Source organism: Colias philodice, chromosome 3 (genome assembly GCF_061535455.1).
Source record: "Colias philodice isolate Cphi_HAF_F1 chromosome 3, ilColPhil1 Martin Lab GWU primary, whole genome shotgun sequence".
Classification (NCBI taxonomy): Eukaryota; Metazoa; Arthropoda; class Insecta; order Lepidoptera; family Pieridae; genus Colias; species Colias philodice.
In genome coordinates this window covers 8,851,955-8,879,643 of record NC_143088.1, presented here as the reverse complement: position 1 = coordinate 8,879,643, position 27,689 = coordinate 8,851,955, and the positions used below count along the sequence as shown (strand labels likewise).

General features: G+C 34.0%; 2 protein-coding genes across 2 annotated transcripts; both read right to left on the bottom strand.

The window, feature by feature from the left end:
* Nucleotides 1-618: 618 nt before the first annotated feature.
* On the bottom strand, nt 619-7,412 carry repo (homeobox domain-containing protein reversed polarity). The gene is made up of 3 exons (XM_089714657.1): nt 6,789-7,412; nt 4,316-4,439; nt 619-2,272 (listed from the first exon to the last, which is right to left on the bottom strand). Exons 1-3 carry the CDS (start codon nt 7,142-7,144, stop codon nt 1,619-1,621), a joined length of 1,134 nt encoding a protein of 377 aa, XP_089570783.1. The 5' UTR covers nt 7,145-7,412; the 3' UTR covers nt 619-1,618.
* Nucleotides 7,413-17,409: 9,997 nt separating this feature from the next.
* Nucleotides 17,410-25,756, bottom strand: LOC149489872 (uncharacterized). Its single transcript, XM_089715081.1, has 15 exons — nt 25,566-25,756; nt 25,128-25,349; nt 24,596-24,811; nt 23,920-24,063; nt 23,027-23,152; nt 22,572-22,792; nt 22,426-22,483; nt 22,154-22,310; nt 21,924-21,994; nt 21,622-21,756; nt 21,127-21,286; nt 20,478-20,621; nt 20,051-20,207; nt 19,469-19,655; nt 17,410-19,187 (listed from the first exon to the last, which is right to left on the bottom strand). Exons 1-15 carry the CDS (start codon nt 25,754-25,756, stop codon nt 18,287-18,289), a joined length of 3,090 nt encoding a protein of 1,029 aa, XP_089571207.1. The 3' UTR covers nt 17,410-18,286.
* Nucleotides 25,757-27,689: the final 1,933 nt, after the last annotated feature.

Sequence of the window (27,689 nt, the reverse complement as noted above, 5' to 3'; positions counted from 1 at the left end):
TGTCCTGTAACCGACACTAATAGTAGAGAAGAGGAGATCGAACTTCGTGTCCAAAACACTTTGCGGTGTAACGCAGGCCTACACAAGATACTTGTGTCCAAACTATTAAGCAGACGTACAAAGTTCCGAATATACAAAACTGTGATAAGGCCGATACTTATGTACGGCTGCGAAACCTGGACGCTCACCCAAAAGGAAGAAATGAAACTCCTCGTAACGGAACGCAAAGTACTCCGAAAAATACTAGGCCCGATCCGCTCAGGTGACGACAGTTGGAGAGTGAGAACAAATAAGGAGCTAGAGACACTTTTCGACGAACCGAACATCTTAGGAGAGGTGAAAGCGCACAGGCTACGATGGTTAGGCCACGTAATGCGAATGGAAGATGATCGTGCTGCTAAGCGGGCTTACTTGGGACGTCCTTCAGGCCGCCGGCCAGTCGGCCGCCCTAAGTATCGCTGGGTAGACCAAGTAACCAACGATCTAGTGGCACTGCACAGAAGAGACTGGGAAAACATCGCTCCGTGCCGGGATAAGTGGCGTCTCTTGCTGTCGGAGGCCAAGACCCACTTTGGGGTCACCGCGCCAGATAGTAAGTAAGTAAGTAAGTAAGTATTGTGAAAAATGTATTAAATAGATAACTACATAACTCTATACCTAGTTATAAATTATGAAAAAAAAAATGTTTCGTCAAGTAAGGTGTTAGGGAGGTACTACTATGAAAAATCAAGATTTTTGATAATTTAATTATCTATATTCACAAATGCCAATTTGAATAGTGAAAAAAAATTAAACTTTACAACAAAAAAATTATTAAATAATACGTTGTTGGGTAACGAAATCTCTGAAGACATTTTGTTATGTTTTTACACAGGGTGTCCCAAAAAGTAGTGATATACTGAAGTTGGGAGGTAGAGGTCCTAGAGTCTAGGTCCTAGGTTTTTATTAGGTTATTATTTTTAAGAACTTATTCCCAATGTAAGATTTCTGTTAAAGTTATACGTGCCTAAAACCTAAAAAAAAAACTCAAATTGTTATATGTCCATGAATAGTAATAAGTTCCTACCTAATATAAAAATAATACGAATACTATAACTAGTTAGCTTTACGCAAGAAATTCCTAATAAGGCACAAGGAATGCACGGTGATGATTTAATTCTTATATAACATTTTATTCGATATACCTACGGTAAGTTTTAAATTAAATAAACTAGTTACCTAATGAACAGTTTAATTCTTTCGGTCTTATTGATAGACTTAACCAACTTAAATTATTATTGCAAATAAGCTTTGTTTTCAATTCGACTACCAATAGGTATTTATTTAGTTAATGAGATGATAATCTTTTTTTTTAGAAAGAACTTCAGCGAGAAGTAGGTTACTTTTCAGTGTTTTTTCACATTTCTATAAGTAAAATATATTTACGATAATACCTATTCATTTGTAAAAAAATATTTACTGCTCTTGTCACAAGCTCTGAAAAAACAAAAAATAATCATTTGTTCAAAATGCTGTTCCATGATTATTTCAGTTCCAAAGAGTCTTCCAATGAACAAAGAGAATAATACCCTTTTTCGAAATTAGTTGAAACTATCAGACAATTTCGAAAAAGAGTATTTCAATTCAAAAAAGGGGGCAGTGATGTAGTATATGCTTGGCCGGGGCTAGGTTCCATTTTAACGACTACAGGCTGCGCTAAGTCAGCGTGGCGATCCATGTCATAGTGTTTGTCGTGTTGGACAATCCCACATTTGTCATAGTCTTCTGGAGGGGCGCCATACCGCGGCTCTTCTTGCATCGCACACGCGGAGTATTTGTCTTCGTGTTCATGGTTACGATATTCCAACTTCTCCTCGTGCCCATGAGCTTCCATTTGTGGGGAATGAGCTGCTATCATTGGGTAATCTCGAACACCCAGTGGAGGTGGACTTCCTTCACCGTATTCGTAGGAATGTCTCGGAGCAAACATTTGACCGTCGTGACCGTTGAGAACTGTAGTATAAGAATATGCTGCCGGTTGAGTGTTAAATGCTGGGTACCCACTGCTACCAGAAGATAATAAATGATGAGAAGATAATTCGTAAGAATGCTGATACGACCATGAGTCCGCCGGAGCTGGCAAGCCATTCTGAGGAAAAGCAGGAAGATTCCCTCCAATTCCGGAAAAGCCACCGCTTAAGGTTGTGGAGCTAGGTGAACTGGAACCAATGTATCCAGTTTTGCGTGGCGGTTCCCGTTTTCGCCACTTTGCTCTTCTATTCTGGAACCATACCTAATAAAAGAGATAAAATGTTAAATATTAGAATGGACCTTTCGATGAATGTCGCTATATTAGTCCAAGATCCCAGAGCGATAAGACATAACTTATTTTCTAAAAGATGAAACTTTAAGTTCTCAGTAGTGTCTCCTGTACTATGTATACCTGCGTGTTTGTGAAGTTTGCCCAGTGACACCTGGGCAGGTACCAGGTGAGAAAGGTGACTAAAAATAAGAGTTACTTTACTTAAATTTAGATGGCTGATTTTTAGATATATTATATAGAATATCATTCTCAAATGGTATCGCAAGTATCAGACACTTTTCATGGGCCAAAACTTTTGTCAGACGCTTTAAAGCTCCACTTCCAAAAATAAATAAACTTTACTTATTTTTAAATGTCTGATTTTTTAATATGTTATCAACATAACTATTACAAAATTATATTTAATCAGTCAGACAAATTGGAATGACCAAAAATCCACTAAATACAAAAAATATTCGGCCGTGAGTACGAACGCGAGAGCATTATGCATGCGTTTCAGAGCGAGTATATATATATGTGTATAGACTATAGATACCCGGATCTCCTTCTTTAACTCACATTCTGTTTCAGTCTACTGTGTATGTGCGCGCAATGTATAGTATACATTATACCCGGCGCGGCGAATCATGATTCCTATGACAGCTCGTCTTAGTGATTGCTCGTATGATGGGTCGTGTCGATACTTTACTATTTTATAGGCAAAGGCGTGATTTGCATTCGGCGACGTTGGTAAACATGTTTTTACAAATATTATAAAATTAATTTTAACTAAAATTTTTGACGTCTATTATGTTGTTGTTGTATTAATTTAAGTTTTTTAGCATAGATTAAGTAGGTAAGTAAAACGAAAGTTTTCCAAAGCATAAAAATGCGCCTTATCATTTTCACGTAATTTTTAATCCGTTTAACACAGTGTATATTATTTTATCATGAAAATGGAAGCCCCCATTTAATTTGTCTAAAAAAATTATATTATCATAAGTAAATTAACGCGAGCGGTAATGAATGAATTAATTACGCTGCGATCTTCTGTTCCATTCAATAGTGAATGAACTGAAGCTTAAGCATGGAAAAAATGTGAACTCGTTTCCATTATCGAAATTGGTTTATCGATACTTTCCGCACTAGTCGATAAATGCCAACGATGTAAGTTTTGTAGGACGTAAACGCAAAGTCAGATTGATATAATTTCTCGTAAATGTTAAGAATGGTTATAATTCCAACGGAATATCATTGTTATGGCATAAAGCTACATAAAAATTAATAAATGCCATTTTTAGACGCCTCCAATACGTTTCTAATTTAATGTTGACGCCATTACAAGTTTGTCTCTTGAGAATAACTGCCAGTGTCATAGGAATCATCATTCGCCGCGCCGGGTATATTGTATACTATACATTGCGCGCACATACACAGTAGACTGAAACAGAATGTGAGTTAAAGAAGGAGATCCGGGTTACTATCTATACACATATATATACACTCGCTCTGAAACGCATGCATAATGCTATCGCGTTCGTACTCACGGCCGAATATTTTTTGTGTTTAGTGGATTTTTGGTCATTCCAATTTGTCTGACTGATTAAATATAATTTTGTAATAGTTATGTTGATAACATATTAAAAAATCAGACATTTAAAAATAAGTAAAGTTTATTTATTTTTGGAAGTGGAGCTTTAAAGCGTCTGACAAAAGTTTTGGCCCATGAAAAGTGTCTGATACTTGCGATACCATTTGAGAATGATATTCTATATAATATATCAAAAAATCAGCCATCTAAATTTAAGTAAAGTAACTCTTATTTTTAGTCACCTTTCTCACCTGGTACCTGCCCAGGTGTCACTGGGCAAACTTCACAAACACGCAGGTATACAAAGTACATGAGACACTACTGAGAACTTAAAGTTTCATCCTTTAGAAAATAAGTTATGTCTTATCGCTCTGGGATCTTACTCTATATTATTAAAACTAATTATCAGACATTGATCTTAAGTTATAGAAGTGTATTCTTACCTGAACTCGTGATTCCGATAGATTTAATTTTAGAGCCAACTCTTCTCTAGCGAAGACGTCGGGGTACGGCGCGCGCTCAAAAGCCCTTTCGAGCTCTTCAAGTTGATATGCCGTAAAAGTAGTTCTGTAAACAAATTAAATATTGTTATTGCATGTAGGAATTTATGAATAAATTGGTCTTATCATCCCGGGGTGAATCTATCTACCATCTGACGCGTGCAATATGGCTGCGGGCACACGCGCAGAAATTGATTGAGCGTGAAACTAAATTCACCCCTGTTGCGCGTGGGCACCTCTAATTGCCTGTCAATTGACGACACTTGAAATAGTGTAACGGTATGCTATTCAATTTAATAAATTTTTAATATCAAAAATTATAAATTTATATTTTCTACAAAATATACTCTAAATGTTCTCTTATAAATCCGCCCGAAATTTTAATTAAAAATATCAAGATAAGTCAATTGGCTCCCTATTGACATACGGGTAATTATGCCCTCGACTTTCGATTGAATAGTGTCGGCGCCTGCATCTACAGCTTTGTTAAATCTAAGACGGGGGACCAATGATTATCTTTGATCATTATTTCCCCTTCATTGACAATTTTATAAGCCATGATTCACGCAGTTTTTGATTTTAAATCATAATATACTCTTAAATATGTTACTGACGTGTATATTATTTACTAGCAGCTCCGCGCGGTTTCAACCCCGTGGCTCCACTCCTGTTGGCCGTAGCGTGATGATATATATACATATAGCCTTCCTCAATAAATGAGCTATCTAACACCAAAATAATTTTTCAAATCGGACCAGTAGTTCCCGAGATTAGCGCGTTCAAACAAACAAACAAACTCTTCAGCTTTATAATATTAGTATAGATTTATTTATTATTTTATTTATGAACCTAAGTACATAGATATACCTACCGCCATTGTTTGCTTTTGTTTCAATTGTTCAAATTAAAGTTGTCAAGTGATATAAATAAAAATGAATCTCTCGATTTGCTCCTGAATGCAAATGTTTTAAAGTTTTGTATAAAAAGGTGAAAAATATTCTGGTCATATAAAAACAAGAAAATAATTTAAAAAGTTCGATGTTCTTTGCGGTAACATATAGAACAAATAATATTAATATCTTACATATTTGTGGAATATTCAATAAAAAGCCATATGTGACTTGGTTTCAACAAATCATCGCGTTAGTTATGGGCCACTTGAAACGCAGTAGCCCTTTAAATAAATTCATTGTCCTACAGAGGGTGCATTCGGAATACCGACACATCATCCCTATTTAAACTTGTTGATATATGAAATTAGTAGCCAATAAAATTATAATATGAATGAAGTAGGCATCTTTTTATGCTACTCAAGTAGCTATGTTTAATGAATTTGATGATGTTTATGTTTGAATATTTATTTTATGTTTCGCACAACCATTTAAAAATCGCATAGCAACTTTAGTGCTGTTTTGTACGATTCTTTTTTTTAAATTTGTTATTTATTAAGTAGGCACTATTGCACGCCTCATAAGCGAAGCGTTGAGGTGGGTACCTACTACTGTCACTTCGCGCAAAACATCTGATTTTTCAAACTTAAAAATTAAAATGTCTTTATGTATCATACATTGCACTTGTAAGATAATACATACACACACATATTAAGAAAAAACACTATTTTTAACGTTCATGATATTTTTGATGTCATTTTTGTTATTTAAACTAGTTAAAAAACAGTTTAAAAAAGTTCTGTCTTGGACGTCCGTGTGTCTGTATGTGCGGATCCTTTTTCTTGTTAACACGATAGCGACCGAAATACTTTACTAATCGAGTCTTTTTTTTTCTCTTACGCTTGAGTATGCTCAGGAATAGAACCCTTTCATTTTTCAGGGTCTGATTCGATGTGGTTTAATTGTTATTAAATAAACAAAAATAATAATTAATAAATATTTATTAAAAAAAAATTATGAGGCGTGCACTTTTGGATTTTCCAAATTATTTTATCTTTAGTTTTCACGATTTTGAGAAATGTTTACGTGTCAAAATACAAAGCTAATTAATAGTTTTTGGTTCAGGTGTAAATGTAAAAATAAGGTTAATATAATTACATAGTTACCCAAAAATGATACTTGATATTATTTTTTTAATTAGGTAATCCAATCATAAAAAATAGAAACATATGAAATAAGTGCCAAATTTTTTATGTGTGAATTACAATCAATAATCATGAATAAGGTCAATTTAGATATACAAATTATCATACTTTTCCATAAAAATTGCGTTTGTATCAAACTTCACCATGTCTCTATAAAAGCTCGTTAACTCTAACTTAAGTAAGCTAACGTAAACATAATAGTGTACGTACTTCGTAATTATTAAATATGTACTTAAAATTATGAATTTAAGTTATTAGTTTCAGTAAGCATTTGTATTTTAATAATTGTTTTATAAGAATTTTAAACACAATGTCACTCACCTGGTCTTCTTCTTTTTAATGCCATTATTTTCACTCTTTTTCTTATCACTTTTCTTCGTGGTCGGTGGTGGAGGCGGAGGTGGGTGTGCCGCGTGTTGCGTAGGCGCTTCAACCTGCTGCAGAAGTAGCGGCTCGTCTTTTCTCTTCTGGTCACCACTAGACGCGAACACTGGTAACTCTTCCCGGTACTGCAGTTCACCTCCAGCTCCAACCACCACTTGCACTTGTCTGTCCTTGCCAAACTCGCTGAACATGTGTTCCTCGAAGGTAGGTTGGTCCATGGATCCCGGCGCTGGCTCGAAGGAGCACTCGTAGCGCGGGCCGGCACTGCCGGCTGGGTCCCCGCACACGTACATGTAGCCGTCGGCGGCGGGCGCCTGCGAGCCCGCTACCTCCGCGCCAACCTCTCTCGGCTCCGTCGCGGCGGCCTCGACGCCGCAAGCACCTACGTCGAGCTGCGTGAGCTCGACCTAAACTCAATTTATCGACGACGATATTAAACAATTTAAGTTCATTTAGCCGAACCCTCGGAACCGAGCCCGCGCCGTTCGTTTCGTCGTGTCCGTCCCGGTTAAATGGCTTTAATCAACTTTAACGAACTAACCGAATTTGCTCTACGGTTGGTCAATTTATATTACCATAATACGACGCTTAGAGGAAAACTCGCACCAATGAGTGCACTGACCGAGAGCACCGCGTGTTATGTTGGAAACGCTATTCTATTTCGTATTGAGTTAACTGAAAGGGGACATTGGATCGTATGGAGTAGGCGCTTACGACTGTAACGTAGTGGAGAGGGGGAACCAATAAGGATTGCGCTCAGCCACTCCCCTAAGTCGCTACAGCGGTGTACCCTCGATGTATCGTGTCTCGAACTGCGGGCTATCTCCGCGGCCGCCGTTGCCTTTCATATTATGAACTATGAGCACCATGCGGGATTCCCACAAACACATGAGATTTTGCTCCTATCATGTTTTAGGGAGCGAACACCCACATCATTATTTCAAAAGTCCACTAGGCATTATAATAAATCCGTATCGATAATACTGGTATGTCTGTTACATGATTTATAGCCGTGAGAAAAATATTGTTTGTAAAAAAAAACAAAATCACTTAAATTGAGATTTCGTCTGGAGAAAATATGCAAGACGAGACAGCGTAGAGGCAACGCGCGCTGCGGCTACGGCGTGCGCGCTTCGATTCCGCTGATTGACTCCGACATTGCTTAATTATCAATTAACAGTTATTGCTGGGGATTATTAATAAAACATTCGCCCTGACTATTGGCACTTAGATTAACGTTGAGGGAGTAATGGCGCATTTCAACAATTTCGGTTGTTATTTAATTGAAGTCAATTTAGATGATCAGAGTCTATTTAGGTTGGTGCTGGCACTCGCCAACGGGATCTCTGCTTCATTGGGCTCATTGGAGACTTTCAGACAACACGAATTGCACTCGTTGATGCACTTGTGCATCTGCAATTTGTGTTTTTGTTTAAAACGTATCACGAGGAATGTCTTACGTCAATTACATACGGTTCTTGCATTGAGTGACTCAAGTCAAGTCAAAGTTTTGGTGATGGGTTGAAAATGACTAACCACTATCCGGTTCAGTGTCTAAGGTGTTTTTAATTATATTGTGTAGTGTAATTAGTAGTTATAGGTGATAAAGTGCAAGTTAGAACTTTGGAATAAGCAAAAAAAATACTTTGGAAAAAGCTTTTACAGGACACAGATAAATGTGAGTTACATTTTCTTCTTTCTAATGAATGCCTATTAAATTTAAAGCGTAATGCAAGATATAAGAGCGTATATGATAATAAGCAGATCTTTTTGTCATACATTTACGGAATATAAAGATCTGAAACATTTTTATTTAACTTATTATGCAGTCTTCGCTTTGGTGCAATATACATACCTTTAATTACCTACCTTCTACCTACCCACGGTAAAACTTTAGAAAGACATTGTTACTATGACTTACCTATCTCTCAGTAATTCATAAACAAATGCCTTCTCTTATTTTGGAGTAATTCGTGGATTTTTTTTACATTGGTCGTTATATAATTCAAATCATAGAACATAGAGTCATTGTAGGGAAAATTGTTTTTTTACGCCCTGTTGTAGCTACAGGAAAACTTCAGGATCGTTCTCGAGTCTCAAATTACACCTTGTAAGGTAAACAGCTATAGGTACCAGCTAGTTGGTACATATCTAACTCTTATGGTTGATAAAAGCTTTACCTATATTAATATCTAAGTTATGCAATCTTCGATTTATTTGTAGATATGTATACTTCGTGGATACCTACAGCTTTTTTCTGGATATTCCTTAATAATTTAAACTCGAAGATTGATCGTATCGATTTCAATAGGTTGTTTCGTTTAATATGCGTTTCCATACGTGAAGCTCCTATATGGAGCCTCAATCCTCACGTTTACTTGCCATTTTAATAGATATTGTACATATTGTAAATGTGTACCATAGATCAAATAACTATACTTACCTTATTTAAAATATTTAACCATACCTACAAAAAAACCTACATATCTCTCAAAGGTCAGCAGAACAATCGCAAAGTCCCTAACGTTGCATATGGGCGTCGGTGATAACCTAACGTCGAGTGCTCCGCCCGCTGCATTGCTTGTTGTCGTATAAAAATTAGAAATAAAGATAAACATAAATAATAATAAATAGTAATAGAAAGATTGACATTACTTCTATCTAGCGAAAATATTCCTCCTTGGTACAGTGGTTATAACCATTAAGTTAGAACCATTGGTCATGGTTCTTCTGGCAGGACACAGATGACAGAAGGCTGATCATCTTCTTGTCCGTACAGTACAGTACGTACGTATAATAATCGCAATATTCAGAAAGCTATTTTTATTTCCCGGGTCAACCCAGAAAAGGCCCGGGTCAAGCATATTTTTGCGAGTAGGTATCTATTATTAGCGGTTAGCCCTAGCTTCGCCCGTGGTAAATAATATACTAGTATAGTACATATTATATTATCTGTGATAGGGCCTATATAACACGGGACTACGCGCATATCGAAAGGTGAAAGAATATTTGATATCGGTCCAGTAGAGTTCCTGTAGTTTCTGAGACAACTATTCCGCTTTATATTATTTATGTATTATTGCCGTTGCGACACAAAAAATATAAAAATAAGTAATAAGTACAATATCTAGGTAGTAACTTAATACATAAAAATCAGTAATAAGTAGATAGGTCTTAGATCATAGATCTAGCAACTAAATACCTACATACTGTAAAGAAAGATTTATTCGATTTTTTTTGAAATGCAAACAGTCCTCTGAAATCAATAAAACAGAAATATATGCTAAATCTCCCTTATAGCATAGACTAATATATTCAAGAAGACTTACAATCGCCATAGTAAAAAACGTAACTCGTTTCTCAGTTCCCAATTTTGTCGATAGATGTCACTCACAGTAGCATTTGGCATTTTTATAAGCTTTTTTATACGTTTAAGAACTAGATGTCGCCTTAGAGCATTAAGTCGGTTTAATGAAGCTAAGAGATGTCGCTACAAAAAAAATCAATGTGCCAAATAGTATCTTGACGTAAAATATAATACGCAAAAAACGTAAACTATAACGTAAAATATAATACGTAAAATATAATACGCAAAAAATATTTTTATTTAAATGTTATTTTTTGCTCTGAATCGCGCAAGCGAAATGTTTTCGCTACAGAGCATATATACAACTTTCCGCCATCAATAATCGGGGCCTTTACGGCCGGCCGGTCGAGTAGACTAGTCTCTCCCTTTTTCGATTGAGGAAATCCACCTCCCTACCTCCAAATCATTTTGTTTTAGTTTTAAAGATTTAATAAGCGTAAAATAATACTTTCTTCATTTTTGTATTTTGAGTAAACGTAACACTAATAACGGTTAGTTTGACCAGAGGCGACTCGTGACAAAATTGTATGGGTGTTTAATTAAGTATTGAACTAAAGTCTAAAACAAAGAAAATACAGTAGCGTAGTAAATTCATTACAAAAAAAAAGCACCACAATAAGGGTGCTATTACAGATTTTTAACAAAAAACGCTATTTTACGGTACAATTTTAACTCAAAGCATGTTCGCTGTTCGAGAGTGACTTCGTGACCACCATGGACTTAGATCATTAAGTAATCGATAACACTCGCAGGTGTTTCCCCTTTTGTCGAGGTATAAGATTATTCGAATCGAAAAATCTTATGCTTTCATAAAAACTACTTGCGTAATCGATTACAAACACTCTGCGTTTTCCTAGGCTAAAACATCGAAAGGACGTCTGCGAGTGCTCCGCTAAAAATGCCGTTTTGCACTGTCAAGCCTTGCAGAAGCAATTCAAACATGTCGAATATTAAAAAAGATGGAATAACCTTTCATTTGTGTATATTTTTTTAACGTACATTTCTAATTTAATGCAATTTCTAATAATCGTCGATGTATCGTTTAGCGATATGATCAAGACAAATAATCGAGTCGTTTACTCGATCATTGATGTGGCCCCACGAGACTATCATGGAAAGAAAATATACAAATTTAATCTTTATGAACTAAGAGATAAAGTTGAATTTAAAACGCGATAATGAACCGCATTCCTTACGAGTCTATCTTTTAGCCCCTTGACCACCGAGCGGCCCGATCGGACCACGGCCCACGACACAATAGATTTTCTATTGTGTCTGTGATTCCGGGGGCTGAGGCATTAAAGAAATACAAATTTAATCTTTATGATCTAAGTTATAAAGTTGAATTTAGAACGCGATATTGAACCGCACTCCCCACGAGACAACTTGGAATGAAATACAAATTTAATCTTTATGAACTTAGGGATAGAGTTGAATTTAAAAACTCGTCGCTTAAAAGGTCATAAATTTTTACGACTTTCGTGACACAAATTATTTTTGTGAATGTGTGATTGTGTTTCAATAGTGTGAGTTACCTTCCCCGCACCAAAATCAGCAGAAAGTTTAGTTAGAACATTTGCCAGCGTACTCCATCCATTACTTAATGATCTAAGACCATGGACCACGTTGCTATGAACTGTTTTTGTCAAAGAATTACTCGAACAATTAGAGCATAAATTTCAACGTAAGATGTATAGGTGCCCGTAGCTGTATTGATGAGTCTCGTACTTAAAAACCGATAGATGCTGGTTCAAATCATTGCCGTACATATTTTTTTTTTTCCTTTCCCGTATTTTATGGTCATATAAATAATACTGTTTACAAGGGAATAATTAAGAAGAAAAAAGATATAGACATTTTTTTTAACAGAAAATAAAGAATTTAAATAATATATATTACTAGCGGTCCGCCCCGGCTTCGCCCGTGGTACATATTTACGTTTTCTCTACATAAAAACCATCCTCGTACTTCAAGGAATATAATAAAAAAAGAATTATCGAAATCGGTTCAGCCGTTCTCGAGTTATGCGCTTACCAACACATTTTGCGATTCATTTTTATATATAAGACTAGCAGTCCGCCCCGGCTTCGCCCGTGGTACATATTCACGTTTTCTCTACATAAGAACCATCCTCGAACTTCAAGGAATATTATAAAAAAAGAATTAACGAAATCGGTTAATCCGTTCTCAAGTTATGCGCTTACCAACACATTTTGGGATTCATTTTTATATTATAAAGATATACACTACTCTGATCACTATGTCGAATGTTTGTAGTGGGCACGTAGTGGGTGTCGAAATCTTATTAAAGGTACTCTCTTCCTTAAGATGCTCCACAATCCTATATAAGTTACTCTATGATGCTCCACCACCGCGTTGCTATGAACTGTATTTATCAAAGAAATACTCGAACAATTAGAGCATAAAGGAGAATGACCACGGGTGGTATCGGTAAAATTTTAGTTGTGCCACGTATTCGTGATATTGTTAATTCCTATTTGTATTTATAATGATCATATGTATCAATATTAAGTCTTAATGATACCGGATAAATTGAAATAATAGTAAAAGTTATTCTTTTGAAACATGTATGAACTATGACCACGTATGGAATCGGTAAAATACTAGTTGTGTCACGTGTTCGTGATATTGTTAATTCCTATTTGTATTTATAATGATCATATTTATCACTATTAAGTCGTAATTATACCGAATAAATAGAAATAAAAGTAAAAGTTTCTGTTTTGACACATATATCTCTCTTGCAAGCGTCCTGCGTCATAGGTATGTCATAGTTGAATGAATGTGTTCGACGCATTGTTCGACGTTATTTATTTTGAATTATAATGTTTATTACGATTTACTTTTCACATTTGTCTTGTAAATTAAAATATTACCTATGTAATAAATGTAAAACTTAACGTTCATCGTTAGTATAAACTCGATAAAGTATTTTTTTGAAGCGTTGAATAAAACTATTGTTTTATTTTTATTGTCGTGAACTGCGGCTTATTTACATAAAAACTTTAATCGTTTCTAAAAGTACTAACATCAAGCTTTAAATTGAGCTATATTTCATCTTGACACAATAAGTTTGATTGCGATACCAAGTGCCATAGTCACTTGGGCAATCTCCTTTCAATGTAAGACGTATAAGTGCCTGTAGCTGTGTTGACTGAGTCTCGTACTTTAAAATCGATAGATGCTGGTTCAAATCATCGCTGTTCATCCACATTTTTTTTTCTTTTCCCGTATTTTATGGTCATATAAATAATACTGTTTACAAGAGAATACTTAAGAAGAAAAAAGATATAGACATTTTTTTTAACAGAAAATAAAGAATATATATTATATACACTACTCTGATCACTATGTTGAATGTTTGTAGTGGGTGTCGAAATCTTATTAAAGGTACTCACTTCCTTAAGATGCTCCACCACCGCGTTGCTATGAACTGTATTTATCAAAGAAATACTCGAACAATTAGAGCATAAATTTCAATGTAAGACGTATAAGTGTCTGTAGCTGTGTTGACTGAGTCTCGTACTTTAAAATCGATAGATGCTGGTTCAAATCATCGCTGTTCATCCACATTTTTTTTTCTTTTCCCGTATTTTATGGTCATATAAATAATACTGTTTACAAGGGAATACTTAAGAAAAAAGATATAGACATTTTTTTAACCGAAAATAAAGAATATATATAATATAATTATATTATATACACTACTCTGATCACTATGTCGAATGTTTGTAGTGGGTGTCGAAATCGTAATAGAGGTACTCACTTCCTTAGATGCTCCCTAAAAACTAAAATAATAATTCAAAAACACCGGAGTTTTTAAAACAACGCCCTCTAGATGTAATAATTGAAAATCGATAGTTTGCTGTTTCCTTAGTTCTAAAATTGGTCACTAGGTGGCGCTTTTAAAACTACAAATTAAATAATAAGCTCAAATGAGAGCGCCATCTAGCAATAAGCTGAAATTACGGGGTACGATCTCTAGTATGACAATCATCAGTCCTCTTTAGATTCTATTAGTCCATGCTTATAGGGAGTAACTTAATACATACTGTAAAGAAAGACTTTTATTCTGGTATTTTTGAAATGCAAACAGTCCTCTGAAATAAATAAAACAGAAATTATATGCTAAATCTCCCTAATAGGTAATTATTATTCTACTAGAAATTATACCTATATTAAGAAGAGCTGGAACGTCAACACATTTACACATTGCACATGTTAGGCCGGGAGATACTGACACAAAATTTCGGGTCATTTGTAACAGGATGGCGGTCTAGAGGGGTCTTAGTACGCAATGACAAAAAGAAAAATGATGGTCAGTGGGCGTTATTTTATTTTTTATTTACTTATTTTATTGTTTTTTTTAAATCAACGCATCGCGTCGGTATGGGGGGCTGTAAGTTACACTGGAAAAGTATGGCATGACACTACCGCCTACATCTTTTTTATGGGCCATCGGTAAATTCTAAAATTTTTGTGTTACAAATCGTTTGACTTTCGCTATTTATCCGAGGAGTTCGACTAACGCCCACGCGACTAGTCCGCCGGTACCAGCGTTCTGACCATCATTTTTCTTTTTGTCATTGCGTAATAAGACCCCTGTAGAACCGCCATTCTGTTACAAATGACCCGAAATTTTGTGTCAGTATCTCCCGGCCTATGTGTAGCTTTTATTTTGCAATTGTTTATAAATACAGGGTGAATGTGTGTAGTACGAATATCTAAAAATCTATGAAGAATTTTGTGATACAGTAAATGAAAGAATTTGATTTTGAATAAGAAAACGTCCGTTATTTAAATCATTATCAAAATAACCATCCGTGTGTTGGGAGTGAGCGTACACGTCTTATTTGTATTGTTTTTATGACCTGAAATTTAATTATTATTTGATAATTGAATGATTATTAATCCTTTTATCCAATTGATTATTATTAGAATAAATAATTAAGTTCATCAATTGATTTACTTTTAAATTATAATTTTACAGGTAAATTATGAGAGCTTTCATAATTATATTTGCATATATTTATCTACAACGCACCATTTTACAATTCAAGTCTAAAATGAAACTAGAGTCGCATTTATTTTTGAACATACTGTAAGTGAAATTGCATAAGTGTGAAAACTGTGAACATGCCAGCTTTCCTTAATTGACCGATACCTACCTTTATAATTCATCTGTCTTCGACAAGTTTTTCTCAAATCGCTCCTTCGTTTTTTAAAAACTTAGGTCGATACTCGATAGTGACAAATAAACAGAATTCTCGGTGTGAAGTCATTCAATAGATACTTATAGCTGCTCCCCGCGGTTTTACCCGCATCAGCAGTTCCTGGTCGTTGCTTGATATTGTGTAGACTATATTATTAACTAACATTCCGCAGTCAATTTACTATTAAACATTAAAAAAAATTAAATCTAGTAGTTCCTGAGATTATTCGAAACAAAATCAATTTTTAAATACCTACATGTATGATACATAGTGAATATTCTAATCATTCAGTGAATACTTCAAGTGTCTACGTCACAGGTCTACGTATTGCGGTTATCAATATCGATCAAATTAAGATTTTTAATAAATAAGCTTTATAGATTACAGGAGAGAAATTAAGAGAAAAAAAATGAAATAGCATGTTATCGAAGGGCCCGGTAAAGTAAAAAATATTTTACACTCTAATAAAGTGTAGAGTTAACTTAGGAGTTAGGGCATAGAGATAGTATTTACTACGTACTTAGGGCCGATTTTTCAATGCTTGGATGAAACTTAATATCCGTCCAATAAAGTATTAACACGATAATATTTAAATGTCACGTAAACTTTCAAATACGGGCAATTAGAATACGTTTTTAAAATGGTAGTTTTATACATTATTCGACGAATAAGTTTTATCCAAGCATTGAAAAATCGGCCCTTAGAAGCTTAGCTACGTAAATTAAAATGGCTGTTTTCCGGCTTTCTGTATAAAAAAATAATTTCTGGTTCACGATAAAGGCACAATTACAATAAACCTGCTAATTGTAAAGAGTTCAATAGAACTCAATTTTTAAAACGTTAAAAATATTACGTATTAGACCGGGAGATATTGACACAAAATTTCGAGTCATTCGTAACAGGATGGCGGTTCTACAGGGGTCTTAGTACGCAATGACAAAAAGAAAAATGATGGTGTGAACGCTGGTACCGGCGGCTTAGTCGCGTGGGCGTTAGTCGAACCGTCGGAAAAATAGCGAAAGTCAAACGATTGTATGTATGGAAGATATAAATCAATGGAATATTTTCCGTGTATATGTGTATCTCTAGCATTCTGAATCAACAATGATAAATTGGTACCTACAAAAATAAAAACTATTACACTAAATATTTTATACGATGTGTCATAAGTGTGTGTTGTACCTTATGTAGTCATAGATGATTATATTTTACTCTATCCCTCTTAAAATAATACATGCACAAGTCAGTTTCAGCTATCTACATCTTAGAGCATACAAAACTTTTAAATTACGCAGTCAGGAATAGTATCGATATGACTTCCTCAAAATTGTCGCACATATAATAAACAGGATCAACTGCAGATTCTACTATGTTACATTGTGTATGCATGTTCTATTGTGTTTTGTCTGCAAGTACATGACAATAGCAGTACGGCTGAGTCATGTGACCGAGCGCGTAGGCGCTTCACATAAAATCTCTCTGTGGCCGGCAACGTCGCTGAATCTGCCGCCCGCTCAATTGGATCCAATTGCTTTAATTGATTTCAATTGAAATGACCTCGTGCACCGGCTCCCACTTCTAGCTTGACACTTTTACATCTATCTTTTTGGAGCTGACATAAAAGCTATGATATACGTCATTGCAACTAATGATACCAATGTAGCGTTTGTTGTGTAACTTATGGTTTGGTTTAATTAAAGAACTGTATATTATTCGGTATTTGAAGATAATATATCATCTACATTAGCCATAACAATTTGAAGTCTTACTAAAATAATAAATAGTTTTTAATTGGCAACAAAAACACATGTACATGAAACAATAACAACATAGTAGATATGTATTGTATCGGGAAGGCACAGACTCCTGAAACACAGCGAAAGCTATATTGGGAGTCTGGGGTCTATATATTGATGTAAGGAACCTTGTTCAATAAATGATTTTAATTATTTTTTATAGTAGTTATATTTAACTGCATTTTGAACAATGTCTCTTATGCTAGGAGTGTTATAGGAGACATTCATCCATATAGACATTAATTTAACTGTTTGATATTAAAGATTTATCGTTTTATTATTTAAAATACAACCCATTGTAGAATGCTCTTATCAATAACAAATAGCCAGTTAATTTTTCAGTCAAAATATTTTTATTTCTGTGTTCGCGCTTAAAAATTCGGTATTCATGTAATTTAGTAAAACTAATGCTTTAAAGTGAGCTTTATCGAGAGCGCTTAGGTACTTCTAACTCTTTAGCAAACTTACAATTCGTTTAATTAATAAAATTCACATAAATTAATTTCTATAAACAGGATATATAAAGTTGGCGCGATGACGAAAAGTCTAAAAAGCAGCGACATACTTTTTGGCACGTGTCCTGTCCGGTGCACAATTGAAGTTAATTAGGAAATAGCGGCGCGATGAGCGTTAGGTACGATCATCTTGGAATATGTGGGCAGATGTGTAAACTCGTTTATAATGTACATCGTTTTGTTTAGTCACTTCATTATGTTTGGAATAGCCCTTTATAATGTTTACTTAATTCATTTCGGTTTGTTATTTTTATACAAATACTAGCTATCCGCCCGCAGCTTCACCCGCGTTGTCTATGATTTAACAAATTATCACTTTACAAAAAATTGGCCATTCCAATAAAAAATAACGTAAAAATCTAGCGCGTTGTTTTAAAGAACTAAACCCATAAATAATAATCATAGATATAGGAAAAGAATTAAATCATTGCTTTATTCCAATTGTGTAATTAGGATATCAATAAAATGACAATAGTTACACCTATTATTCATTTATTTTCAAATAACTAAAATCAGTAGTTATCTACCGTAAAGATAGATGAGATTTCTTCTGTGACTTCTTATTTTTGCCACTCCGCCAGAATCGCATAAAATCATTGCTGCTACTGATATGTTCGTCGACCTCTTCAATCGTGGTTAAATGACGACTAGAACCAACACCGATAACACTCTGATGGCTCTCACTGTCATCATCTTCATATCCTGGTGAAGGAATTGTAGTTATATCTTCGTCGAATCTTAAATGTTTAGACAAAACTGGTTTAGGTTTCACTGCGTGAACTTCAGCCACCGTAGTCTTCTGTATTTTCTGTTTCTTTGCAACTGAGGTACTAGGCTCGTATAAAGTACTGTGCAATTCTTTTTCTTCTTCTGTAACGAGTATTTTATGAGAAGCATCGTCCTCTTTTTTATTTACAAATAAATTTGACTCATCAGATGGTTTAGGTGATATTTTTAGGTTTCGAATAAGTTTTAATATGTTCAGTTCACTGCTGTTATCACTGAATGCTTGATCTAAGTCTGATGAAATATATGCTTTATTTCGTGTTCGTGTTTGATAATTCTCATTTCTATTACTAGTGTCTCGTATTTCTAAACTGCTTCCAGTTTGCACCATCGCGTCCTTAATTACGGGTGTAATATCACGCAACTCATATTCCGTGAAGGAATATATTTTTCTAGGAATTGATGGCATGTTCAACATGTCGTGAGCAGCTGGATCATCAATGCACTCCTTGGCAATTGTTTTCTTCTTAAATAATATACAAGACAAAAGAAACGATTTTAATCTGCTACAACGCGATGTTTTTGTGTTCATTTTCATAAATTCCTCATCATCGTCGAAAATATTGGCTTGATAGAATAATTTGGAATAATCGTCAGTGTTATCATTGGGTGAACGCATAATTGAATCCAAATACAATCTGAAAGATACATATTTTATGATTTTAAAAGCCTGTTGTTAGCAAGAATTGATTATTTTTAATAATAGGCTTCTAAATCAAATGTTATTTGCTTAAAATATTTAAAAAATATATCTCAACAATCAGTAGAGTAAAATCTAGATCAGCATCATTGATTGATTAACATTTGGACACTGATTTATCTTTTAGTTACATATTTCAATCGATTTTAATCTTTTTGTTTACCAATTCTCTAAATAGTCTAAACAGTTACTACATTTAGATTTTATAAAACATTTTACGTGTTTTCAGATGTGTCGCTATAAACGAAGAACGCTTCGGAGACCCTGGGGACGCATCTCTTGAGCCAATAATGAATTGTGTACAATATGGTTAGAATAACTGCGAGGAAGGTGCAGGCAGCCAAACATACATTGTGCTGGAGACCTAACGACCAGCCGCAGCGGAGACGGTCCTCGTCATATATGTCTGAAAGAATGAACCAATAGATATCTATATAAATATACGTTTGTAAGGAAAATCGTAGTTTTATTTCAACCCGGCAAATCTTTTTTCGTATATGCCTATTTATTAGATACAATTTCTTCCTCTGTTTTCAAGACCAATGAAATAAACTAATATTTTGTAACAAAATGAATAGCTGATGGCATATAAGTATTAAAAATTTAGTAGGTATTTATAATATGTATCAGTATCCCACTGATTTCGGCTGAAAGTTGGTATGTCTTGAAAATTACTAGAAATATAACGATTAGGTACGATAAAAGAATATTTTTCTTTGTGTTTGCTTGTTTATAACTTCATCCCGATTCAAATCAGAAACCTCTTTGAGTATTAACTAAACCATTTAAAAATACTCATACCATAAGCCCCACAGTTTGGCACACCGTCGCATTCGTTCGTCGCATCAATGCAAACCCTAGTGCCTGCAACCTGACACTCGAGATGCGCTGGCGGACACCTGCCGACACTGCTCATGAGAGTGCTTGCTGGTGTCACTACTAGTGTCATTCTGTCCATCTGACAGGAATGGAGTTAGTTCGTTATAGAATTTTAAATCGTTGGTAAGTTTATAATTGAATTGGGTATTTGAAATATTAAAGTATCAAAATTGGAATGTGTAATACTTACATTACATTTGGTTTTACATTATAATTTCATAATACGTTAATTATAAACCATTTCCTTTAATCACTTAATTGATTTCCATTATTATCAAAAAGTATTTTTTATCATTTTTCTACTCTTGATTCTTAAATATTATAAATTAATTTTTAATATTTTACTAACCGTAAAATTACTTATAGCTATAACAATTCTGGACGAATTGAACAAATAAACTTGACGAGCCTTTGGTTCGTTGTAATCGCATATATTGAATAGCGCCGAGCCTACGTACTTTCGTAGATACCGTAGCGCTACACGCCCTTGTATCTGAAAATAGAAACCTATCAATGAATTATTCAAAACATCTCATTATTAGTAGTTAGTAGATACTATTTTATTGCCATTATACAAGGCTACTTTTATTTATTATTTAGCGACTTTTTGCACCTAGGAGATACCTTAAATCTTGATAGAAAACTCTAAATGAGCTTAACACACAATTGGACAAAACTTTAAGTAACTAGTTATGTAAAGTTTTAAGTATAATGTAATGACACAATGTTAGTTATACCTAAACGTTGAATGACAAACTTGTTAAAATACTTAATCTACATAAATCTTATATGAAAAAGCTGTATAGAAACATTTTTATATGCCAAATGCTGAAGTATAAAACGTAGCAGTTAGGTTATCAATCTATAGATATGAGGAGAGCAACATAATTTGATGCTTTAATAAAAATTACAGGCACTAGGCAGATAGATCTGCATGAGTACTCTATTAATCTTACGTCATTTATGAGTAAAGTAGGTACATTACTTAGTTTCCATACCTCATCATCTTCCAGTTCCACTAGCTGTGCAAGATCTTGCATATCCGAGTATCTATATACTTTCTCAGTTGTTCTTGTCATAGATTTCAGAGTAGTGAGATTTCGTGGTCGTGCGTTCTCTATTTCTAATGCTTTGATGTAACGCTTTTTACGAACATGACTAAAATAAAGAATTATTAAAACATTCGAAAGAAACAAGTGAGTTTTTATTGTTAATTAACCAAATTAAGACTATCATAATATATCAACTTCATCACACTGATCATTATGTAAAAGCGTACTTGTCCTTAATATTGTAATTATGTCTCCGAAACATAAGCCTGAAAATGGTGCCAATAATTTTACATAATGGGCCTTCTTTGTTAACATCTTACTATATTTTTTGTTTAATTTAAGCCACAAAACATAGCATTTGTATTAAAATAATTACATATCTATTGTGCTACGTAACTAATCCGTCCTATACAATAAAATTAAAATTTATATTTCAGTTACCTTGTCACATTATCTTTTTGTTTAGGCAGCGACTCTACATTATATTTATTGAGTAACACTGCAATATCCGGGGCTGCTTGCACCACATTCTCAAACGATTTGTGATTTACTAGAGATCCACTTTCATGTTCAGTTCTAAAATAGTTTAAATTAAACTTAAATAAATACCATGGCATATATAAAACAAGATAGCGAATTTAATTCTCTTTAATTATTTTTCGAGAATTTTTCTAGCAAGGTAATTCAGAAATATCTTAAATACCTAGTATAATAAACGTTATTAATAGAGAATCGATACATACGTTTTCGAAGAAGTAAAGAAAATTTTAACCTCGTCCATAGAATCTGAAATAAAAAAAAATTCACTAGAACTCTTTTTTCAAGCTTTAACTTTACCAACATTGTGTATACTTTTATGAAGGGAAATGATACAAAATTAATTTTTATTTTTTAATAAATAGGTACTTGTACTTATATACTTAGGTAATATTAAAATCTATAGACATAAAAAAATACCCGAAGACTCTCCTACAGACGTAAGGGGTGTCTCCGTTGTTTGCACTGTTGATATATTCTTTTTTAAGCTGTTCTCTATATTTTTTGTCATGTTATCCGAAGAAATATGTTCAAGTAGTGTTGATTCTCCAGATGATCTACTCGTTTCTGAATAGGCACTAGGAATAACTTCGCTATAAGAAGGGTGTTTTTTTAACGATTTCAGCCATGTTTATTGTATTTGATACTACATCAAGCCACCAAATCACACAATTTTATACTCAAAAAAATGTAACAATTACATCTTACCTTACTGAATACTCCGTCGGAATGCTACTGTATGTGTGTGTCAAAAGTGTAGAAGGGTCTGAAAAAAAGAATTAATAGATATATTTACAATTAATTTGGTTTTATACATGTAACAATTACGTATCTCTAAAAATATGTCAGTGCACCTGATTTAGAAAACGGATTGGTTGCATTTTCAGTAATTATTTGAGAAGCAGCCGTGAAATTAAATGATTCCATAAGGTCCTCAATAAACTCCCACGATTTTCCACTTTTAACTGCACTATTGTTGTATATAAGAGATAATACATTTTCGTGAATAGTTGGCAAGGGAGTAAAGGTCTCATAAGATTTTGTTGTGGGAGTAGAAAGCCTGGAGTAGTATGGCCTGTAGGTGCAATCAAAGTTGTCAAAAATTATGTCCGTATGATTTATTTTAAATTTTAAGGCTAAGAAAGGAGAGACTATTTTTAACCATAGGTATATCTTAATCCACGGTCATAAAATGCATTAATTATTTATGGCTTTCGTAGATAAATTTTTAAATAACTAATGAAAATGGCATCACAAAAAATGAACATTTGTATAGTTAGCTATTAGTAATTAGTAAATTAATAATCACCTCAAATTTCTAAGTGGCGTCGTCTTTGCTCGAAATAAAGATTTATTTTTCCTTCTAAATTTTAATCGCTTCGTGACCCTGTATTTTCTGGTAACTTTTTTCTTATATAACGTGTTGTATGAGATCCTAAGAAATTAAAAGTACTTATAGCAAATTAGGAATCGCGGTACCTACCAGATTTGAGTGAAGCTCTTAAGCGATTTAAATAGACACTTTACAAAAATAATTAATTAGGCTCTATATTTAAGTTAGTTATTTTCAATGAGGTATGTAAACACGTAGGTATATGAAAAAATCTGACTTTCTAGTTTCTACCATTGTGTTCTTCATTCACAATAATTTAGATATACCAATGGTACGCCTTAATTAATTCACTTTATGAGCAGCTGAGTAATAATATGATACTAATTTTCTATCCTTTTTTGTTCATTTCTTTTCAATTTCAATGTGCAATACCTACTTGATGAGTTTATTTTACAGTGGCGCCAATCCCCTTTCATGTCGTTTCGTGAACACAATAATAACTTTTGTAGCAGTAATAAAATGTTGCTGTTGATAAAATTGCTCCTAAATATCTCTACACCCAAAGCACTTAATGTGAATTAAATGACAATGTTTCATAAAAATGATATTAGTTTAATATCGAGCACTGCCACCAATAAGACGTTATCACGTAAACATCTCTATCGTAAACCTACTTTACAAACAACCAATTTTTTTTTTGTACAAACTTTCTAGCTGTGCTATGTGGTGTCCCGTGTCACTCGCGCTGGAAGCGGCGGGCAAAAGCATGTTCTTTAGCTAATTATTGCCAAATATCATCAAAATCTGCCCTGTGGCTTTCGGAAGAAAAAGTAAGAAACATCTATCAACAAAATATTTGTAAAGCTAACCTTGAATCTGGCGTGAATCCTTGATAACTGTAATCAAGCTCATATTTCGGTTGTAAATAATTTCCACGACGTTGATCCTCTGTTTGTTTCTTAATTGAAAATTGTACAAGAGGTATAATGCTTGTGTCATAACTAACTCCATTTCTGAGAAAATAAATACATTGTGAAATAATCATATTCAACTTGGAAGGAGGAATTGAAGTGATACTACAAATTATAGGTAGGTACCCGAGAAAGAGATAATGAAATAGACGCATACTAGTCGCAAATAATATACTATAATATCTAGGAATGTTTAAAAATATTTTTTTGCCATACACGGTTCACCTCAGTTTGCCCATCAAGCTTTTATTATTTATAACAGCTTAGATTTCGCTTCGTATCATTTTCATATTCATTCATCGAGATATATGTACGTAGTACATACTATCTCGATGTATTCATTTAGATTTTAGACCATAAAGAACTAAAGAAGAGGTTATTCAGTTAAAGTCTTTTTTGTTTTAAAGCACTCGCCATCACAGGATGTTGAATTTTGAATAGACTTTAACTATAATCCAGAGGTGGCGCTGTTCGGTGCAATGACACCGCACCATGCATATCGCCCTACAGGCGCGGACCTCTGGATATTTCCTATAAACTTTGAAGAATTTTTTTAATATTGCGTTATAAATACCTAGGCGTCACATCATAAATCAAATCAAAAAGTTCATCAGTATCAAGCCTTCTATGGGAAGAAATCTCGTCCAGTCCCAAATTACCAGTAATATTAACTAAAGGCACATCTATTCGTATGAAATCTTCCTCTGTTTTAACATCAGTAGTACGCGAGAAAAGAGGTTTCATTGAATCTGTTTCTTGGTCATCATATTCATATTCATAATCTGTAACACTTTTTAGAACATAAAATATTAACACTACATTTTCTTGTAGTTAGTCACTACAGTTTCATGTTCTACAATATTTTCTCAAATTTTAAAGATAAAAGAATGGAACGTGATAATCTAGCGTCTAGCGCGATCCTAATTGAACTTGATTCGTAACTGCTACAAATGTTTTGTGTGTTTCTTCTTTCCAAAAAACGTTGTAATTTTGAAATCAGGGTTTGCTATTATGGACATTATTTGTGTAAACACTCTCCATAATAAGTGGATAATCATTTCAAAAAACCTCTTAGGTGTATGTAAAGCAATGGAAATAAATCTTACGTAGTTTTTTCAGTCTCAGGTGTAGTTTTTAAAGTGTAATATTTTGTATAGTTTTGCGGTTGCAGTTTTATCATATTATCGGGGATAACACCCCAGTATCCTCCAAACGTTTCTCCAAGTTCATAAATTAACAACTGGTTATTGTTAACTAGACACGACTTCGCCAAACTTCGTTCTGATAATAACTGAACTACTAAAATTAGATTGTTGCCAAATTCAGTCCTAAAAAAACACAGAATTAAATTGAAACATGAAATTAAATAAAAGCAAAATATACTGGCATAATACATTGGTATGCAGGTACTTCGTAGCCCTATATACTATATTATACTTGTGTATGGAAAAACTATGCCTAAGTTTTATATAATAGAGAATACCGGATAACTTTAAGGTAGGTAGAGCAAACTACGGAGTAGGTAATATAATAAAATACGTTACCTAACACTAATAGAGCAACTATACGGCATTTCTAGTTGAGAAAAGTGCAATATTTGTGAATTGGCTTCCACCACATGTTTACCAAGGAATACAGAAGGTACAACACGCCGTCTACAATATTCTGACATATCTTTCTGGTGAACGAATTTTCGTACCGCTATAGCTAAATGTACTTCTTCAAAATTTAACATACAATTTAATAGTATGAGATAAATGTATAACATAATGCTATATTTTTACTTAAGCCTAAACTAGCTTAGACTTAAACCACGACCACATAGAGTGGAGCGACTAACGAGTTGAGGTGGCATTGACTGTGAAACTTTTCTTATTAAAAAAAATGAATTCTAAATGTTTGCAGATAGATACAGTATAATTATTGTGAAAGTATAATTTATTTCCACGGTAAGAAAATTGTACAGTAAACCAAACAAGTAGGTATACTAGGCTAGGATTAGATACCCTGACATCTTGTACAAGTACCTACTTAAATACAGTGAAAGTAAAACTTGATTAAATAAATGTTTCTTTTTCTTTCTAAAAAAATAATAATAACAAATAAATCGCTGCTAGATTTTATTTTATTGTGTCGTTTTGATATCGATTTCGTTAACGGCAACAAAAATACCTAGTCTAGTGAGTAACAAATTTATGGGCTAACAGAAAACTTCAAACAGTAAATTAAGATGACCTGACGTCATTCGTTGACGATAGGGGTCGCGTGACCCGCACCATCAGCTCGTACAATAGGGAGATCTGTGTACCCGCTGTGGTAAATAATACCTACAATGTTGTATTATTAGACGGAAATAAAAAACAAACTTCACATGATACTTTTTATCGTGCGTTTTTAACTGGTTGCAATAAATAATAATAGCAACAGCAGGCAAAATGTACTGAAGGATATCGTTAAGTATTCGTAATCAGAATGTACCTATGTGTTATGAAACAAATAAACGATTTTTATTTTTTTTACCTATACTTAGTTATTATTAAACGTCTTTCCCAAAAAAGAGGTTTTCAATTAGGAGCGTAACCATTTTTAGGGTTCCGAACCTCAAAAGGAAAAGGCAGAACCCCTATATAGTCTGTCTGTCTGTCTGTCAAGAGACTTTTTCTCAGGAACGCCTGGAGGTATCAAGCTGAAGTTTATACTGTCTACGGTTCCTTGAAGCGAAAGACAAAAAAATCAAATTTATACGCTAACGCAATCAAAAGATTACGCCGGAACGCCGTTTATGCTGCAAATTTTCGCAAATTTCGACATTCGCAAGAGAATCAAAACCTACAGGGTACTTCCCGTGAACACAGAATCTTGAAATTTTGTTAAAAGTAACGTCTTATAGTACGGATAAGGGACCGATGAAGGAAACATTTATAAAAGCATAAATTTTGCTAAAAGTTACAACACAATATGAAATAGGTTTGTTCGGAGCTCTTGGTTGGTCGGTCGGTTACTAATTATAAATGAAAACATGTTAGGATTAAAATTTTATTACAATTCCTAAGTTTTTTTTTAATAATTTAGTAGATAAATACGTACCATTGACTTATTAGATATACAGGGTGTCACACTATTGGTATACTAAGCGCGAAGGGACTTATAGGTTTGCATACATTGACCATGAAAAAAATACTTAAACAACAAAATTACGTCAAAAATTTTTTGCTAAATTTTTCCTGAAAATCCATGTTTTCTTCTCTGGCTTCGCGCAGCCGGCATATAACGCTTCTCTAATGTGAGTATTTTGTCTATGAAAACATAATCTTAATCGATAGCCCACGTGCTGGTGGAAAAGCTGGGCGGGTTGCTTGTTATGGGTGTACACATAGAGTTTTAAGATTTCATCTATTTGAAAAAAAAATGCGTCTGGAATTTTTTAAGTATTTTTTACGTACTCAGCGTATGCAAAACTATAACCTCCTTTGAGCTTAGTATACTAACAGTGGGACACCCTGTATAACTAACTGTGCTAATCTTTATATATAAAAATGAATCGCAAAATGTGTTGGTAAGCGCATAACTCGAGAACGGCTGAACCGATTTCGATAATTCTTTTTTTATTATATTCCTTGAAGTACGAGGATGGTTCTTATGTAGAGAAAACGTAAACATGTACCACG